At 49.3% G+C, this 17782-nt stretch overlaps 5 protein-coding genes across 5 annotated transcripts; 2 read left to right on the top strand and 3 right to left on the bottom strand.

Moving 5' to 3' along the window:
• Positions 1–961: 961 nt before the first annotated feature.
• LY89DRAFT_538709 (MFS multidrug transporter-like protein) lies at positions 962–2561 on the bottom strand (the record flags this gene model as incomplete). The annotated part of the gene is made up of 2 exons (XM_018208132.1): positions 962–2400; positions 2507–2561. Coding segments are annotated over 2 exons (1494 nt in total), but the record flags the coding sequence as incomplete, so codon positions are not given.
• Positions 2562–7571: 5010 nt separating this feature from the next.
• Positions 7572–11203, top strand: LY89DRAFT_700770 (MFS multidrug transporter-like protein; the record flags this gene model as incomplete). The annotated part of the gene is made up of 6 exons (XM_018217144.1): positions 7572–7712; positions 8092–8180; positions 9559–10147; positions 10233–10338; positions 10388–10836; positions 10898–11203. The coding sequence occupies 6 exons, from the start codon at positions 7572–7574 to the stop codon at positions 11201–11203; spliced, it is 1680 nt and encodes a 559-aa protein (XP_018064589.1).
• Positions 11204–11604: 401 nt separating this feature from the next.
• LY89DRAFT_689522 (3-isopropylmalate dehydratase-like protein) lies at positions 11605–14720 on the bottom strand. The gene is made up of 4 exons (XM_018215920.1): positions 14131–14720; positions 14049–14080; positions 13926–14000; positions 11605–13873 (listed from the first exon to the last, which is right to left on the bottom strand). The coding sequence occupies exons 1-4, from the start codon at positions 14228–14230 to the stop codon at positions 11753–11755; spliced, it is 2328 nt and encodes a 775-aa protein (XP_018064588.1). The 5' UTR covers positions 14231–14720; the 3' UTR covers positions 11605–11752.
• A 21-nt stretch (positions 14721–14741) lies between these two features.
• LY89DRAFT_254050 (uncharacterized protein) lies at positions 14742–15070 on the top strand. The gene has a single exon (XM_018206226.1). The coding sequence runs from the start codon at positions 14799–14801 to the stop codon at positions 15021–15023; it is 225 nt and encodes a 74-aa protein (XP_018064587.1). The 5' UTR covers positions 14742–14798; the 3' UTR covers positions 15024–15070.
• Positions 15071–16539: 1469 nt separating this feature from the next.
• On the bottom strand, positions 16540–17290 carry LY89DRAFT_544485 (uncharacterized protein; the record flags this gene model as incomplete). The annotated part of the gene is made up of 2 exons (XM_018208220.1): positions 16540–16799; positions 16846–17290. Coding segments are annotated over 2 exons (705 nt in total), but the record flags the coding sequence as incomplete, so codon positions are not given.
• Positions 17291–17782: the final 492 nt, after the last annotated feature.

Raw genomic sequence — 17782 nt, 5'->3', positions numbered from 1 at the left:
GCTTTCGAACTGGTTGTTGATGCCAGCATCTTGAGAAGCTAGAATTAAATTAACTTCCTGATTGTGAGGTAATGTTCACGAAAAATTACCAACACTCAAACAAGTCTCCTCGTCAGCAAATGTCTGATGTTTCTCCTATTGAAATGTACATCTAGCCTTCTCTCTTTGTCTGGGACCCAAATCTCCGCTTCATCCTAGACAAAAACATAGTTCACAACATCTTCCCCATCCTCATCCCATCACTCCATGATAAATCTCCCTCACCACATCACTAACACCCCCAAAATCCACACCCACCTCACCATGTCTCACCTACACACGAGATCCAGATTCAGATCCCCACTTTTCACCCACCCACACAATCGATTAATAAACCTTCCCAATCTTCGCCGCTGACCCCCATACGCAGCCCGCCCTACCCGTCGACCCCCCACTCCTCCCCCACCACGCCCCCCACGAAATGAAACGTCTGCGAAAAAGGAAGGCTGGAGGGTGCGTTCAGCCTTGTGAGGTGTGAGACGGAAGGGTTGTGTCATGTTGGATTCAAGGCGGTTTTATGGAGGGGTGTGAGTGTGGTTTTGTGTTTATATCATCATGTCTGCAGGGGAAGCTTCCAGGTGAATGTGGAGGAAAACACTTAGAGGAGCGAATCTTTTCGGAATATAGAGCAAAAGCGTATACAGAGGACTTTTCGTGCTGATTCTATTTTTTTATGGTCATTATACATAAAATCTCCAATCTAAATGACCTTTCTGATCACCAAAATGACTAGCCGCTACACCTAAACTCCATTTCCAATCACTCAACACGATCGCTCGCTGAAGCGCTTTCATAACTCCTCCCGATTTCCCTGTATGTCTCTGGACAGAAAACTTCTATATACTCGTCTCCAAAATCACTCGTCTTCCTCATCTACTGCCGTGACCACAACTCGGGGGAGCACCTTAGTCTTCGATCCATATTCTTCTCCCTGCTCTTTCTTCGTTCTTTTGATAGTGAAGGCTTGAATAGCACCAATGCTTGCGACGAATGCGCTTCCAAACCATGCCAATCCAGAGAAATCCATTCTCGACCCCAAAGTATATAGATATCCAGCCACAGGCGGTGCGACCGTTCTGCAAGCAGCACCTGCTGATGCCGCTAGACCGTTGATCTTTCCCAGGACTGAAGGAGAAGGTGTTGCTTCTTTGATCAAGATCAAAAGAACTGGATATGCAAGAATGGACAGCATATTTCGGACCGTAAGACAAGTATATATTCCTGCAGTAACCCAAGTTGCTGGCAGATAGACCAAATATGGCATGATGATATATGCAATTGGATGTAGGACAGAAACCAAGATGAACAGTCTGTGAATTCCTAGCATTTCTGCCGCAAGAGGGAAGACAACTGCTTGGACGAATAGAGCAATCACGCCGTTTATGGACATGATTACACCCACTTTCTGCACACTGAGACCGAGACCACCAGAAGAGAGAGGACTGCCAATGGCTGCGTGGGTCAAGATCGAAATATTCGTCTCCCCGCGGGCATCTTCAAGGAAAATGGGCAGGAGGTGATCGTAAGTCATACTATGGTAGGTGAAGATTCCAAGGGCAACGATCAGTGCAACGACGCGTTTGGAGAAGATCTTTGGAGTACGATTCTTCTCGGTGGCATGTCTCCATTTGCTGTCGTCGCTGCCCTCGAAGGTACCGTATGTGTCTGCTCGTAGATCAACAGCTGGGGTTTTAATCGCATCGGCGGTAGCAACTAATGGCGTTTCCTCAGACACATATGTGTCATCTGGCAGCAGAACTCGTGGTTGCATATCCGGATGGGTCTCTTCGAGCAGGAAGTACCCCGCGAGAATGCTAATCAGGAGCAAACTTGCACAAAGCAAGTTTGGCAGAAGATATGGGAATCGTCCGAAAAGTCCATCCTGGGAGAAAGTATCCGGCCACGAAGTAGCGGGATCCGCGAATGTCCCACCGAGTGCTGGACCAATAATTGTGCCAATGCTCCAGATAAAAGGCATAATCGAATAGGCGCGTGGCTCATGCTCCGGTTTGGTGACAAGTTCTGCGACCATGGTTTGAATGACGCCAATGTTTCCATTCAGGACCCCTCCAATTGCTCGGCCCGCCAATGCCATGTAGATGTTCGATGCGAACCCAACCAAAATCATGCTCATCATCGTCCCAGTACATCCCATAAGCAAAACGGGTTTGCGGCCAATTCTGTCTGAAAGCCCTCCCCAGAACATTCCCGTCAGCGACTCTGCCAACGCGAAGGCTGAGATGAGCAATCCGGCGTAGAACGAGGCATCATTCTCATCGCCGACATGGAACTTCTTGACAAGCGGCCAGGCATAGGGGAAGATAGAGGTGAGCGCGATGGGCTCCGCAAGACGAACAATAGCTGCACAATTTCAGTCAGTCTTTTGTTGTCAAAGAGGAAAATCCGAGGCACCAAGTGGGACTTTTAGCGGTGTAATGACGAGCACCTGGAAAGAAATTGCACTCACCCAGAAGAAACAATTGAACAGTAGGAAACTTCTCGGGGTCTCGCGTCGATCTCTGTCTTGTTAGGGTCATTGTCCGTGTGCCTGATCAGAATCTTACGGCTGCGAAGTCGAGGATTGAGTCTCTGTGGCAAGAAAATGAAATGTCAACAAGAGAGTTGTGTCAATCCGACTTTGCTTTCTAGAGGAATGATAGTAGAGAAAGTTGAGAAAAGGTATTATGGGAGAGGAAGAAAGAAGATAACGGTGTCGATATTGTGTTGACTGTAGAGACAGACAGTAAAGAAGAAGGGAATATTCTCTGTGGAGGGAGGGGAAGGGAAGAAAATTATAGTGCGAGGGCGAGTAGGAAATAATAGTGGTTGTGGGTCTGGTCCAGTTAGACTCGACGTACTGTACAATGTCTACCTATGTCCGTATTTATTAATCCGGAAAGGACGAAGAGACAGACAGGGACCGTAAAAGACAAGACAGTCCATCCTTACCCTTCCCGGCCTTTTACCTTTCCTCACGTTGGGATCTTCTTCCTCGATGGCTTCCTTGATTCTGTGCATCGATCCCTCCCTCGTCTTCGTCCCCGTTGCGGCTGCGGTTGTAAGATTTGAGAGCGTTTTACCGTTGCCGTGTCAAGGTGGTGTGGGGCCAGGCCAAATGCATGAAGCGGCTCAGGCCTCGCTGCAGCCCCAAAACTCTCTCTCTCTCTCTCGAACTTTGGAACCCGGATCCCCAAATCGAATGATAGAGATAGAGATAGCAGATCCCATGCTTGATTGGGCGACTCTGTCAAAAGAGTCTTTATCCTGCTCTCCGGAAGCAAAGGCTCTCAGGATGTGCAGTGCAGTGCATCGCAGCAGCGCCAGCAACAGGACCAGGACCAACGAACGAATACACACCCAACGGGACTCGCTGCGCCGAGGAACTCTGGTCCTCGTTGAACAGCAGAGAGTCCAGAAAGATCAGACAACTCAAACTTTTACGTGAGAGAAACCAGAAGGAGCTCATCAGGCGACCCGTTCACATTCTCGCCACGCCTCTCTGCTGCTTCGACGCTGGTCTTGGTCTTCCAACTTCTCTTTCTTCGTCGGGGCTTAAGGTTCAGTCAGCATGGGCATAGATATCTCTTTCATCTGATCGATGCAACGCGCACCGTCAATTGTTATCTTGACAGACGGAAGTCAAAGTCCAAAACAGAGATAGACACTCGCTGGGATCAAAGGAGAGTGAGTCCCTGCGAGCGGAAGGATGTCCGTGCCATGCTGCGTGCATGCATGCATGCATGCGTGCGATTCCGGCTGTTTAGATCCTGGCTGACACGCTCTCCACTGATATTCGTGGCGGTGAAGGGTGATATGCACGCCCCTCATTGTACTACAGTCCGTCCGAGCTACTCCTGTACGCTTCTTCCACGACTCGTAGAATTCGGCTCTTGATCGATATGTTCAGAGGCGGTGACATCCTGCTAGAACCCGTCCGAGATCTCATAAGGACACATGCAAGCTCCTAACGGTCCGGCTACCCTCCGACTCTCCACATGTTGCCTGGCCTTGCCTTCTTGAACGTCCGATATGCACGCTCAGCGATTCTGCGTCCCTTTCCGCCATACCGTCACATAATCTACCGACCTGCAATATTGCATACCCTTTTGCATGCCAAAAGATAGCCACGATTGCTGTGTTACCAAAGGATTGCCCTTCCTTCTATTGTTCCACGTCGATTGTCCCGAATTAACGGCCCGGCTGTTCCAAGTTGTCTTGATTGAGCACATTGTTGAAACGGTTCCCTCAAAATGAGCACTCACACGTGCGATAAGAAAGTGGTACGATAGGCTTGACACTTCCTGGCAATAGCCTTGAAATCCTGGATGATGTCTGGTGGAATTGAATTATGATTGTTGCGGTTATCCCAACCGTCGATGTGTGCCGGGTAGGAACGGGCATTGACAGCTCATTTTGCATGCGTTGAGAGCATTCGAAAGATAGCTTCCCTGAGTATGACTAGTATTTCAGGAAAGGCAGGATGATAAGTATTTTGCGAATCATGACTTACATGTGATCTTCAGCCATTATTGGTGAATTCCCTTTCACATGCCTGCTGTAGAATGCCTTGAGTCGTGCGTGCATCATCAAGTCATTATCAACCCGTCAGCATCGAAACTTGATTTCCGAGTTGGTGACACCGTCCAGAGCTGGCCGACTCGCTGAGGCTTGTTATATGTCTATCTCTCTAAAGCGAGATGGATTTTATCGGGTGTAGCTCCGCCTCTGAAAAGGGGTTCGCTTAAGGTGGGGTTACATTCGTGGGAAAGAACCAAGACGAGCATTAACAAAATAGTGCGTCTATTGGCGAGGCAAGCAGAGCATTCAAATTGATAATAGGGGGAATATCTATAAAGAGAAGAAAAGTTGAAATGCACGACCCTCCTCAAAGTCCTCTTCCACCACTGGCCAAGCCATGCATAGTATGCATGCCTGATGCTCAAATAAATCTTTCAAATCAGCATCTCTCCTCACTTAGATCCCCAACTGTTATTCATCCAATTCCTAACGCTGGTCTATATCTTCCCTGAAAATTGGGCAGCTTTCAGCCTTCGAAAGACGTCCGTCATGTGTTCCGGGGCCCCTGGCGGAATTTCGTTGGCTAGAGTCCCAAGAGTCTCATCTGGCACAATAGCCTTTCCATACTCCTCAACATACTTGTCGATTTGCTTTTCTTTCTCAGCATTCACCTCGAGGATATCTTCTAGGGTGTCCAACATTTCAGACGTTGAGCTGGCGAGCACGGATTTCAGATGCGGTCTCAGTGGATCCAATCCGCCGCCTACGGTAACGACTCTCTCGAGATCCGCGCCTCTGCGAGAGATCGCCTGCATGCGTTCGGAGAAAGTACGAACTTCGTTGCCTTTGCGAGTATCGTAGTTGCGTTTGGTAGCAGGGTCAATAGGTGGTAGCGACTTTCCATTCTTGTTACTGCCGCCACCGTTACTATTGTTTGCAACATCCTTAAGCGCGAACCTTGGTGTGTAAACTGGTATCGTGGGTACCGCTACTGGTTTCGCTGCTTCTCGACGCACTGTGGTCATTTCAATCTCTTTCCAGCCCTGTTCGCCGTAACTAGACAACTGTGTGCCATTCTCAAGCGGCTTCTTTCGATCGTTGCCGAAATAGAGATTGATGTCGTGGTTTGCTGGTATCACGGCGACTCGGAAAAGGTCTGACTTGAGAGCAGTCACCGTGGTTCGCTCGAGAGCGATATCAAATCCATAGAGCTCGACGCCTTCCTCAACTCTGAGGTGGGGGTGACCGTCCCTATTGGCCATGATGGAACCGCGGTATGGGCGACTGCCCGTGTCTTCTTGCTCTCGGAATCTTTCGACTCGAAGCCTGCAGGTTGATGGGTGACCCCAGTCGGGAAGATTGTTCTTTCGAAAGAAATCCTTGAATTGAGCATCGTTCCACGAATCGTAGTCTTTGGTGGGTATTGGTTGAGTTACGTCTGCTGGATCGGCTACTTTAAGAACAGCTTTGGCGTCAGCCAAGTCAAGTTTAAGCCACCTGATAGCTTTGGGTAGGAGTGTAGCTGGGTCATCACCACTCGAAAACAACCCTTGAATGTCACAGAGCTGTTGTATATCGTTCGGAGCCCACCTCTCGCATGATTCGAGACGGGCTTCTTTAATTTTGACAAGAGCAGATTTGTCCTCATCGAATTCGTCTTCGAATAGGGAAAAATGATAGCATCGCAAACGCTCGATCATGTAGGAATCCTGCACTATACTCCTATCGAGTCTACTCCGTTGTCGAGCCTCTTCTGGAGGTTCAGGTCCAGGATCAAGACTTTCTTTGATCGCGTAGTCCCTCGCCTCGGTTCGTGTCCATTCTTCGAATACTTCATGAAGATTCTTTTCAAGAAGGTCGTCTATCGTGCGTGTTCCATATTTATCAGAAAAATTTGGCTTCCTCCGTTTGGCTGCTGGATCGTCATCGTCACCATCAGACCTTGCGCGCTTGAACGTAACTGCCTTCACCGTCTTTGCAGGGAGGTATTTCACTTCTACCCTTGTCAGTGCAAAGGAGAGCACTGAGGTGTTGCTTTCGTGGTCCATCAAGCCTACGCCATCGTCAATGTACGGCTGCTTTGCTGCCGCAACCCGGTGAGCCTCCTCTGGTGTCAAATTGGCAGTTTCGTCAATCTCATAGTCCTCGGCTTCAAAGTCGAAGAACTCGTCGTCATCTTCCCCAAATGGATTCTGCAAACCCGGCATAGTCTTTTTGTAAAAGGGTCTCAGCTCGTCCTTGACCAATTCAATCTCAGAACGGGGAATTCTGCCTATGAGAGCAGGATCGGATGCTCGATCCGCATACTGACCAATCCATGCGACCCGTCCGTCAAGTTTAGTCACCGCCCAATTGCGAACATTGGCCGTTGCCGGGAATGGATCGACAGCCACATCAGTCGCAGGTCGCAGCGCTTCCACGGCCCTTTCCGAGAAATCATTGGCCGTTTGATCACCAAGATTATCCCAGAAAGTTTGCGTAAGTAGCCTTTGCATGTACTCGATAGAGATGGAATACTGGGTTCTGTACAGAAGGCGATCTGGTCGACGGGTGAGGTCAACCGTGAGGTAGGGGTTCCAGACGGCTGCGACCTCGAAGTCCAGAGGAATGTCCGCTGCAACCTTCGCTGTTCTGACATGGAAACCAGAGAATAGATAGGCTTCAAAGCAAAACCCGAGTTCCGCGGTTGCATAGTTCCCAACATAGGGTTCTATGCCCAGTTTGTTATAATTCAGGTCCGAGTAGTTCTGACACCAGACTACGTGGCCTATCTCGTGGGTGATAGTGACTGCGGCGTGAAACAACGCGCGAACATGAACCTCGGTTTCCGGTGCATGGTCTCTTAGGGCTTGTATATATTGAGACATGATCCCCACGAGAAGGGGGCGTCGGTTGATCCGCGCCTTCAGTTTCCATATGCGGTCGGATTCCTGGATTGCGTCTACGTCGATGGGCCCCCATGGCTCCTTAGCATAATATCCTTCTTTTATGTGTCTGGTCATCCCCAGAGCACCATGATCCCCCAGCGTATAGTTGATGCTCCATTCTATATCTTCAGCAATTTCCTCGAGCGACGAGCGTGTTCTCTGAAGATCCCTGTCAGTCCACGGACCACCTTGGAGGTCAATAACATGCTCTCGCTGGTTTTCAGCTCTGTATGCAAGATCTTCGTGAATGTCATTCGGTCCAAGAAACTCTGTTAGGTAATCTGTTCCGGCGGCAATGAGGTTGGATGCCAATCGTAGACTGGGGAGGAGAAGTCTGAAATCATCGTCATTGATGTTGTTCCACTTGTCCCTCGTGAGAAGACTATGCAGAGCTCTTGAGATGGTAGGCCGTGGCAAAGCTCCAACGTCTATACGCTGTCAGATGCTGGTGATCAGATCTCTTCTAGCGGATGGCTGTATGTACTCACTGATGGCTCCTGCAATCTCCAACTCTTGTTGATCCCAATCCTTACGAGTATCTGGGACCACGGCTGACATGTTTTTGATGGTGTGGTATTAGACAGAATTGTCCGGATGTCAATCCCAGAGCAAAACAGAGAGGACACCTTGGAACCTTACAAAATTTGCCCGTGTACATTCCGAAGAAACCGATGTTGCGAAAGATTTGATAGGAATGTGAACGGCGGCCAGCACTGGCTTAGCCTGCATTCCGAGAGTTCAATCGCGTGTTGAGAAAACAGTGAAAGGATAAATTGGGACATGCTATGCATCTCCCTCAAAGTATCAACTCCTCCAGAAGTTACTTAACTTGCCCGCATTGTACTGATCGCCGGACTGGGAGGCAGGCCTGAGTATATATGATTACATATGCATGCACTCTATCTCACCAGACCAACTGGACCAACAGCTGTGAATGAAAAACAAAAGGAAAAGTGAGGAGCAGCAAGAGGGTCTCCCATGGTGTATACATCTTAGTCCAAGCAGGGCAGGGCAGCTTCGGATGGTGCCGAGAACAAAGTGGCTCAGATGCCAGCCAAAATCTATGAGCTTATCCAGATCAACCTCATTATTAGGCTGGGTATTTTCGAAGCAGAAGAAGAGCTGGAAAATTTTCGAAATTTGAACAATAATTGTTGAAAGGTGAACAACTCGAGGATTCAAGGAATGTTGGTGATTTTATAAGTTAGGTAGGTAGCCGACGTTGGTTCTCGTAGCCACTTTATTCTCTGCTTGGTTGGTGCCTAAGGTATAAGCGGAGCTAGCACGGCCGAATAATGAATGCACAAGGTTTTATGCTTGGCATTAATAGCTACATAACTTTATTATACACGGCTGGTGGTGGTGCAAGGCTGCCTCCGCGTTCTCGTCACGGAAGAGCGTGCCGGCCGAACGATCTGCACAACTTCACAGGAAGAAGAATTATTAAGGTAGCTCGGAGAATCGCGCCTTTCTTTTTTTCTCTCTGTCTCTTCTTTCTCCCCTTCTCACAGTTACTACTCTTAAACAAAAAATACTGCTGCAAACAAGGCTTCTGAAGTATTGCCTCGACGCTCTCCTGAGACCAATCTGCGGCCCAGCTCTCTCCTCGCCGCTGAGTACATATACATATTCCGTTTCCGCGCCCTTTTTTGCGGCTGATCGACTTGAGCAGTCGACCAAGCGATGCAAATTGGACAGTACCCCAAAGGCAAGAGTCATGGCTTCCAAGACTGATTCAGAGAAAGACCGCGATCTTGAAAGTGGCATCATTGGAACTCACCCAAATGTTGATCTAGAGCAGGCTGAGCGAAAATGGGCAGAGGAGGGCGCGATTGGAGAACCCGATGAGGACCACGAAGAGGTTGAGCAAATGGACGAAGGGCATTTGGATGATCTAGTCAGACAGCATGTTAGGGTCCTCATAATTCGACAAGATCAATTGCTAATGGCACCACCAGACCAAGACATCCATCAAAGTAGGCCCGCGGGAAAAGTTCGACGAGAATGAGATACAGAGAATCAGCTCTCAAGCAAGCACGAAGAGTAGATTGTCTCGAATACTCACGTCTAGAAGTAAGAAGGCACGTCTGGCACCCGCCCCTCTGCCACTTTCGGATCTCGATAATGGAATTGTGGGATGGGAGTCACAAGATGACCCAGACATGCCCCTCAATTTTCCAGAAAGTCGCAAGTGGTTCCTTATTGCGTTGCTCGCTAGCATTACGTTCATCTCACCACTCGCATCATCTATGTTTGCTCCAGCAGTCTCCTTCATGGACATAACATTCCACAATTCATCTCCTCTTCTCAGCTCTCTTTCTGTGAGCATATTCGTGCTCGGATACGTCGTGGGACCTTTGATCCTAGCGCCGCTGTCTGAAATTTATGGTCGTCGTTATGTTCTGACGGGGGCGAACATCTTTTTCTGTGTATGGCAAATTGGCGCTGCACTCTCGCCTAACCTGTCAGCGTTGATCGTTTTCAGATTCTTGGCCGGAATCGGTGGCTCTGGATGTTTGACTATTGGAGGAGGCGTTATTGCGGACCTGTTTCATCCTGATCGTCGTGGACTTGCAAGCTCTGTGTATAGTTTGGGCCCTCTCTTTGGCCCAGTTTTGGGCCCGGTGTGTGGAGGGTTTATTGGTCAGAGACTTGGTTGGAGGGTAAGATCACCTGCTCCCATGCTGTACTTCTCTTAGGAACCCATAACTATGACCAATTCTGTTGTCAATGCTAACTAGCGTCTAGTGGGTTTTTTGGATTCTACTCATTGCAGGCTCGCTTGTTACAATTGCCATCGAGATTTTGAACCGTGAAACAAATCCAAGGGTTTTAATTCAGCGCAAAGTTACCCGTGAGTGCAAAAACTTCGGAAGACCACGTCTGATACTTACTTAATCTAGGTCTTCGAAAGGAGTTAAATCGGACTGACCTCCGGAGCTGCTACGAAACTAACGGCCAGGTGCACTCACCAACAGGCATTCTTCTCAATGGCATTGTCCGTCCATTGAAGATGCTCTTTCTCTCCCCCATCATCTTCCTCCTCTCGCTCTACATGGCCGTAGCCTATGGTCTGCTCTACCTGCTCTTTACAACGGCAACTCAGGTCTTCACGGAAACTTATCACTGGCAACCAGATATCTGCGGTCTCGCATATATTGGTCTTGGTATTGGCTTCTTCGCAGGTCTCGGGGTTGTGGCTCGAATCTCGGATGCTACTGTCGTCCGCATGACAAAGGCTAATGATGGTGTTTTCGAGCCAGAGATGCGCCTACCAGCCTGCATCTTTTTCGCTTGCTGGCTTCCTGTAACTTTTTTCTGGTACGGCTGGTCAGCTGATAAGGCTGTGCATGTGAGTAGCGCTTTCCTCCAAATGCCTTGCTATGTCGGACATCTGACTGATTTTACTGCAGTGGATCGTTCCCGTAATTGGCTTGATCCCATTTGGCTTTGGCATGATGGGCATCTTCATCCCGATCCAAACATACACAATCGATTCCTTCCCACAATTTGCAGCTTCTGGCGTTGCAGCCCTGACTGTATCTCGATCTCTATTCGGCGCTTTTCTGCCCCTCGCCGGCCCAAGCATGTACTCCAAACTTGGTCTTGGGTGGGGAAATTCCGTATTGGGATTTATTGCGATTGGGCTTATTCCCGCTCCTATACTGATCTACAAGTTCGGAGGGAGGATCAGAAAGAATTACCCGGTCAAGCTGTAATTCAATTTCGGGGAGCGAATATTTAACAAAGCAGCATTGTTGGAGTTACGGCCATAGTGTCAAAGGTGTAGCTGGTGGAATGGCTTACAGCATGGCATACAGCATGGCATGATGTACTTTGCCGGGGTGATACAGGCCGGAGCGATCCATGGGGCCATATTCTAGTCTTAGTGAGATGTAAAAGTAAATACTCCTAACCAGGGACGGCCACTATAATCTTTTGTTGGATTACCTTATAAAGTCTTGCTATTAACTTCTGGCTTGACGATCTCCTTTGCCAATTTCTCAAGCTTTCCGGTGTTTGTTGATCAACACCACTACTTGACTTGTGAGTCTTTAGTATAAGCCGATCCGACTGGTAATGTCACGTGGGATCCAATGCACTTTCAATTTCCGAAGAGTTTCTTCTCAATGTCTGAGTATTATTTCTCGGGCAATCACTAAGACGCACCAGGAGCAATTGTAAAACCAGAATTCATCGCAGCTAGCCACCCATATGCGAATCTTTTTCTCTTACCACATCATCGTACATTCCGAACGCATGAACGTTCACCAATCGATAGGATCCTTCACCTCCTGGCCTTTGTTTGTCTTTGGGACTGGTACTGCTTTGGCTGCCAATCTACCTGACTTGTCACGCTTCAAGTATCCCGAGCCATTCAGCCACGGAGTATTTTGTGTCATCTTCTTCTCGAAAGTGTTGATCTTATCTTCCATTTGCATGGTCAAGCCGATATCATCAAGGCCATTGACTAAGCAGTGCTTTCGGAATTCCTCAACATCGAAACTGCAGATCTTCTTGCCGCTGGCATCGTTGATGACTTGGTTTGGAAGGTCGACTTCAACCTCTTTCCCAGCGCGAGCCTCCCCGGCAATGTTTTCAAGGTCATCTTTGTTGGTGATGGCGATGGGAAGCATACCGTTCTTGAAAGTGTTGTTGAAAAAGATGTCGGCATACGTAGGAGCAATCACACACTTGATACCAAAGTCAAGAAGAGCCCATGGAGCATGCTCTCGAGAGCTGCCGCACCCAAAGTTCGGCCCCGTTACCACAAGTATCTTGGACTGGCGATAAGGTTCCTGATTCAGAACAAATTCTGGCTTTTCGGACCCATCGGCGTTATATCGGAGCGCGTGGAACAGAGCTGAGCCAAGACCGGTTCTCTTGATCGTCTTTAAGAATTGTTTCGGAATAATAGCATCTGTATCAACGTTGGCACGCTCTAAAGGTGCGGCAATGCCCCTGAAGACGGTAAATTTGGGAAGACCAGCGGAGGAGCTGCGTGAGGCGCTCGTGTTCGTAGTAGGCGAGCTATCTTCCGGCTGATCACCAATCATCTCGCGTTCATCGTCATCGGTATCAACTCTCTCATCAACGTAAGGTTGCACTTGCATAGGTTGTGGCGATGCTTTTCGAGGGGTGGCATTTGTATCGGCGAGCTTTCGGACGTCTGTAAGTTTTCCAACGATTGCACAAGCTGCAGCTGTGACGGGGGAAACTAAGTGAGTTCTACCGCCAGCTCCTTGTCGGCCTTCGAAATTCCGATTACTTGTACTTGCACAACGCTCCTTTGGTGCCAGGATGTCAGGATTCATGCCAAGACACATGCTGCATCCTGCTTCTCGCCATTCAAAACCAGCATCAACAAATATCTTGTCGAGGCCTTCAGCTTCGGCACGATCTTTCACAAGACCACTGCCGGGAACAATCATGGCTCGCATAATGTTCGGTGCTACTTTCCTACCCTTAACGACAGAAGCGGCAGCTCGAAGGTCCTCGATGCGTGCGTTTGTGCAAGATCCAATGAAGACCTTGTCGAGTACGATGTCCTCCATCGGGGTACCGGCAGTAAGCCCCATGTATTCTAGCATTCGTCGTCCAGCGGCCTGCTTCTCCTTGGTGGCGAAGGTTTCTGGGTCAGGGACTTTGCCAGTGATGGGTACAACATCCTCTGGACTCGTACCCCAAGTGACAGTGGGAGTGATGTCCTTGGCGTCAATGAAGACATCAATGTCGTATTTAGCGCCTGGGTCTGACTTGAGGCTCTTCCAGTAGCTTACGGCTTTGTTCCACTCATCTGAACCGTACTTTGGTGCAAGTGGACGATTTCTGAGATACTCGAACGTGATCTCGTCGGGGGCGACCATACCAGCTCTGGCCCCACCTTCAATTGACATATTGCAGATGGACATTCTTGCTTCCATGCTGAGGGCTTCAATCGCAGATCCACAATACTCAATAACAGCGCCAGTACCACCAGCAGTACCAATCTGACCAATGGCGTGGAGGATGATGTCTTTGGAGCTGACACCTGGTGCTAACTCGCCGTCGACTTGTATCCGCATGTTCTTGCTTCGTTTTGTGATCAAGGTTTGAGTGGCAAGAACGTGCTCTACCTCACTTGTACCAATGCCAAAAGCCAAAGCTCCGAAGGCACCGTGTGTAGAAGTGTGACTGTCACCACACACAACCGTTGTGCCAGGTAAGGTGAAACCTTGCTCGGGGCCAATTATGTGGACGATGCCTTGGCGCTTGTCGCCCAGTCCGAAGTATGTGATGCCAAAGTCCTTGACATTGTCTTCGAGGGTCATGCATTGGAGTCTCGAGTCTTCTTCTTCGACGAACGTTTCGATGTTCTTGAGATTCTTCCTCGATGTCGTAGGGACATTCTATACCACTGTCAGTACTGAAATGGAGTGAGCAGGGGCGGCAGAAGCATACGTGGTCAGTAGTTGCAAGAGTGCAGTCTGGTCGTCTGACCTTTCGTCCGGCATTCTTCAATCCCTCGAATGCTTGCTGTCTCCAGTGTCAGTGAGTGGCAGAGCAGTTGCGGAAGCTACCTACTGGGGATGTGACTTCGTGAACCAAATGTCTGTCTTTTCAATGGTTGGTGGGTGCCAGTAGATTGAGTTTTACCACCACTTACCAATGTACAACAAAATAGTTCCGTCGAGTCTCTCGTCTACGATGTGGTCTTGGAAGACCTTGTCGTAGAGAGTTTGCGGTCTTCCTTCAGCTGTAGGCATTGCGAAGTTTGGGGAAGCGAGCTGTCTACCGGGGATGAAAAGTGGAACAGAAGCTGCAAGAGTGTAAGAAGTGTTGTTTTGAGTTGAAGTTGAGGTTGTTGTTGAGCTTTTTGTTTGCAATGTGCGGGGTGTATTTGAATTTGAATTGACTCTCCGGTATCGCAGCTGCTTGCTTTGATGCCCCACCCTCGGATGTGGCATGGACCAATGAGGGCGGGATGATTAGTGACGCACAGAAACAGGAAGTGCAGAAGGAAGTGCAGAAGTGCGAAAGGGAAGACGTGAAGAAGAAGAAGAAGTGCGTTCGTTCCCTTAATGGGAGTGAAGCAGGTTACACCGCAGCAAGGAACCTCGTCGCTCAGATCTTGCTTACTTGCTTGCATTGCCTTCTGGTTGCTTTTGGCTGAAGATCAATCAACCACTGTATTCTATTATAAGGTCATTGTCACCTGCGGTGTGTAGATGAAGAGGTAGGTAGCTTCACGAGTCGCGGAACATCTACTTCACCCTACACAAATATCACCGTATATGTATGTACGTGAAGTTACCGAGACGTGCATGAAAGTCCATGATTGACTCCCATTTTCCTGCCATTTTCGTTATCACTAAGACTACTACTAATACACGAATACACTATCATGGTTGGAGCTCCATCGCCCCTTTCAAACGTCTGCATAATCTGAGCTGCAACCTCACGGTACCTCGACCGTCAAAACGTAATCCAAGTGCGCACGATACCCCCGACAGAGACTGCCCACAGTCGAATGCTGTGCAACTAACTTCCCCACCATAGTGCGCGGAAACCCATAATCCAATAACAAAACAAATATACTAGCCAGGAGAGGACCTGCCTCATCCATCCCGGCTCGCTCATGATAAAGGTCAGGTCAGACTCCGGTCAGGAGACCAAAAACCACCCCCAATGTCTTCACGGCTTGCAGTGCCATGCCGACAAGCCTTGCGAAGACCACCGTCAAAAGAAAGATGCCGATCATGAAGAGACCGGCCGCCAGAAATAAGGCAATGTCTTGAAATGTAAGACTTTGTTGGTCGAATCGCTTCCGAATCGCGGACTGGGAATTGAAGACGGGCTCGATGAGCATCCATGCTTCGAAGACCAGATCAGCCACAGCCTGCCAGATAGTCAAGGGTCGACGCGGCGGTGGCGGTCTCGGAAGTCTCTTGGCTGGAGATAGAGACATGTGTCGTGGTACGTGTTGGACGGATGTGCCCTTCTTGCCAGCCAATGCCATCCCCGCCTTCTTTGCTCTCGCTGTCGGCTCGGGGTGCCTGACTACAAGATGGTCTCCGCCTCCGCTGCGTTGAGTGGAAACGAGAGCGCATGCAGAAGCTATTGATCCCATTTTTGGCATGGGGCACAACTCTTTAAGTTCCTGCTCTCCGGGCTTTTTCAGAGCCCTGTTACTAGTGTTGTTGGCTGGACCGCTCCGGTTCGGTGCTAGACTTTGTCTGAGGTGTCGAAACGCCAATTGGGCAGCGTTGCGAGCTGTCTCCTTTTGCTTCGGCAGGCTTTGCCGGGACATAGATGTGGATGTGGGTATGGTCTTCAATTCGATCTTCTCGCCTTCTGCTGATGCTACCCGACATAATCTTGCAATCCGCTGCTTCGTGGGCGTGAGCTGGTGCTCCGATGAAGTAACGATGTCTGCTTGTAGAGTTTGGCACTCGTGGTTCTGCAATGCTCTCGGTGACTGTTTCTGAGGGGAATTGTCCCCTGACGTCTTGCAATTTATCTTGTATGGTAGAGCTGGATCCTTCGCTTGAGCGACGCTGATGATCTCGTTTACGCCGTCCATTTGTATGGGGAGGCGCTGATGAGGAGCGAATCCAGTAGTGGTGGTGATGAATGTGCTGGTGAATGATGGTTCTTGGTCGGGAAGTGTTTCCAGTATTGTAGGAGGCGACCATACCGGGAAGGATGGTTTGGGAGGTTGCGAGCTCAATGGGTTCCGGGCTGCAATGGGATCCTTGATGAACACCGGTGGAAGTTCGTTCAGGGACATGATACGCTTTGCTGGGCTGGTATCCTCGCGGCTTGGGCCCAACCGTTGGCGGATCTGGACTTGACTCGTCGATGCTGACCGGTATGAGATCGCTATAGCTTCTCTTTCTTGATGGCCTGATAATTCTCTCGTCGAAAGTTTCTGGCCTAAAAAAGGGCGTGGGCCAGGATGAAATGGATTTGGAGTCGTAGGAACAACCGAGTCCTGTCCTTCTCTGCTTGGCTTCATATCTTCACGCTTGGGAAGATTGCCAGCAGAGAGACTATTTGGTGGAGTCCGCACACCACTAGTGGTGTGTACAATAGTACTGGTTGATCCTTCTGTGGCCCGACGACTCAGGGAACCAACAGGCTTTCGGGGTATGAGTTTTTGACGGGACTCTGTAGATATCGTCCCACTTCCACGACTTGGATGATCTCTCGCAAGCGGAGATGTTGTATGCCCTTTACCAAAATAGTCTGGCTGAGCCACCGACCCGGTTCCTTCGTACGGCGAGGGATGATCAGCTGAAGGCATTGGATATAATCGATCAGCAGGAGCAATTTCTGAAAGAACAGTTAGCCTCGTCTATACTATGGAGATCCTACTTACCTGCCACAGGAGATCCAGCCAATGACTGCTCAATGGGACTGAGGTCTGGTTCGGCGAGACTGCTCCAACCATTCTCGCTCAGTCTCCACTTTCCCCTGCCTCTCTGTCTCATTTTCAATTCTCTCCTCTTCTGTTCCAGTTTATCTCTCTTCTTTGCATCTCTCAATGCCTGTACTCTCTTGAGCTCAGTCTGCTGCATTACCTGAGCCTCCTCATATCGTCTCTTCTTCTCGGCTACCTCTCGTGCCTGCTTTGCAAGTAGCTGCCTTGCCTCTTCGCTCGCCTGGCTAGGCTCACTACTACTTGTGACATCGCTGATGTCCCAATAACCAGTTCTCGGGTTGGCACCCTGAACACCCAGAAAATCGCCACTCTCTTGCAGGCTTCTCCTTTGTTCTCTTCTGGCCTTTTTATCCTCGAATAACTGTTGTGTTTTGGTGATTTCCTTCTCATCATAGTAGTCTACTGTGTCTCTCGAGGACAATCTCTGTACCTGGGGTGGTCGCAGGGACCCAGATAGACCATGCTGGAACTCAGCGTCCTCGCATGTAATTTTGGTTGTTTCGTCAATACTGTCTTCTTGACTTCTCTTATATTTCGCTCTCGCGCTGTTTTTCACCGATCGTATGGACCCAATGAGTCTCTTTATGGCGCCTTTCTGCTTCTCACCTGATTCGTGCTCGCTTCTGCTGGCAGGAGACCAGGTTTTACTTTTCAGAGGCTTTCCTTTGGTGGAGTCATCCAGATTGCTTTTGTTCGTGGGGAGGCTGAAAAGACCTTCTCCAATGTCTGCTTGAGTTTCGATATCTGGGCGAAGGGTATGCCCCTTTTCAGAACGGCGCGAGGGTAGCATGCGCGAGAAAACTTCTCCCAGAGAAGAAGATCGGCCGTGTCGTCGTCTCGAACCCTGGGTGTCAAATGCGATTGGTGGTCCCCT

The sequence above is a fragment of the Mollisia scopiformis genome (assembly GCF_001500285.1).
Source record: "Mollisia scopiformis unplaced genomic scaffold LY89scaffold_26, whole genome shotgun sequence".
NCBI lineage: Eukaryota > Fungi > Ascomycota > Leotiomycetes > Helotiales > Mollisiaceae > Mollisia > Mollisia scopiformis.
Note: the sequence above shows the minus strand (reverse complement) of the source record. Positions and strands in the feature narration are given on the sequence as shown.

Excerpts from the sequence above, each read along its gene's own strand:
- LY89DRAFT_689522 (XM_018215920.1), bottom strand. The coding sequence starts at position 14,230 with ATGCCTACAGCTGAAGGAAGACCGCAAACTCTCTACGACAAGGTCTTC. Across the intron at positions 14,081-14,130 it reads AACTATTTTGTTGTACATTG|ACAGACATTTGGTTCACGAA; the intron begins GTAAGTGGTGGT and ends ACCATTGAAAAG. Across the intron at positions 14,001-14,048 it reads TTCACGAAGTCACATCCCCA|CAAGCATTCGAGGGATTGAA; the intron begins GTAGGTAGCTTC and ends CACTGGAGACAG.
- LY89DRAFT_254050 (XM_018206226.1), top strand. The coding sequence starts at position 14,799 with ATGATTGACTCCCATTTTCCTGCCATTTTCGTTATCACTAAGACTACT.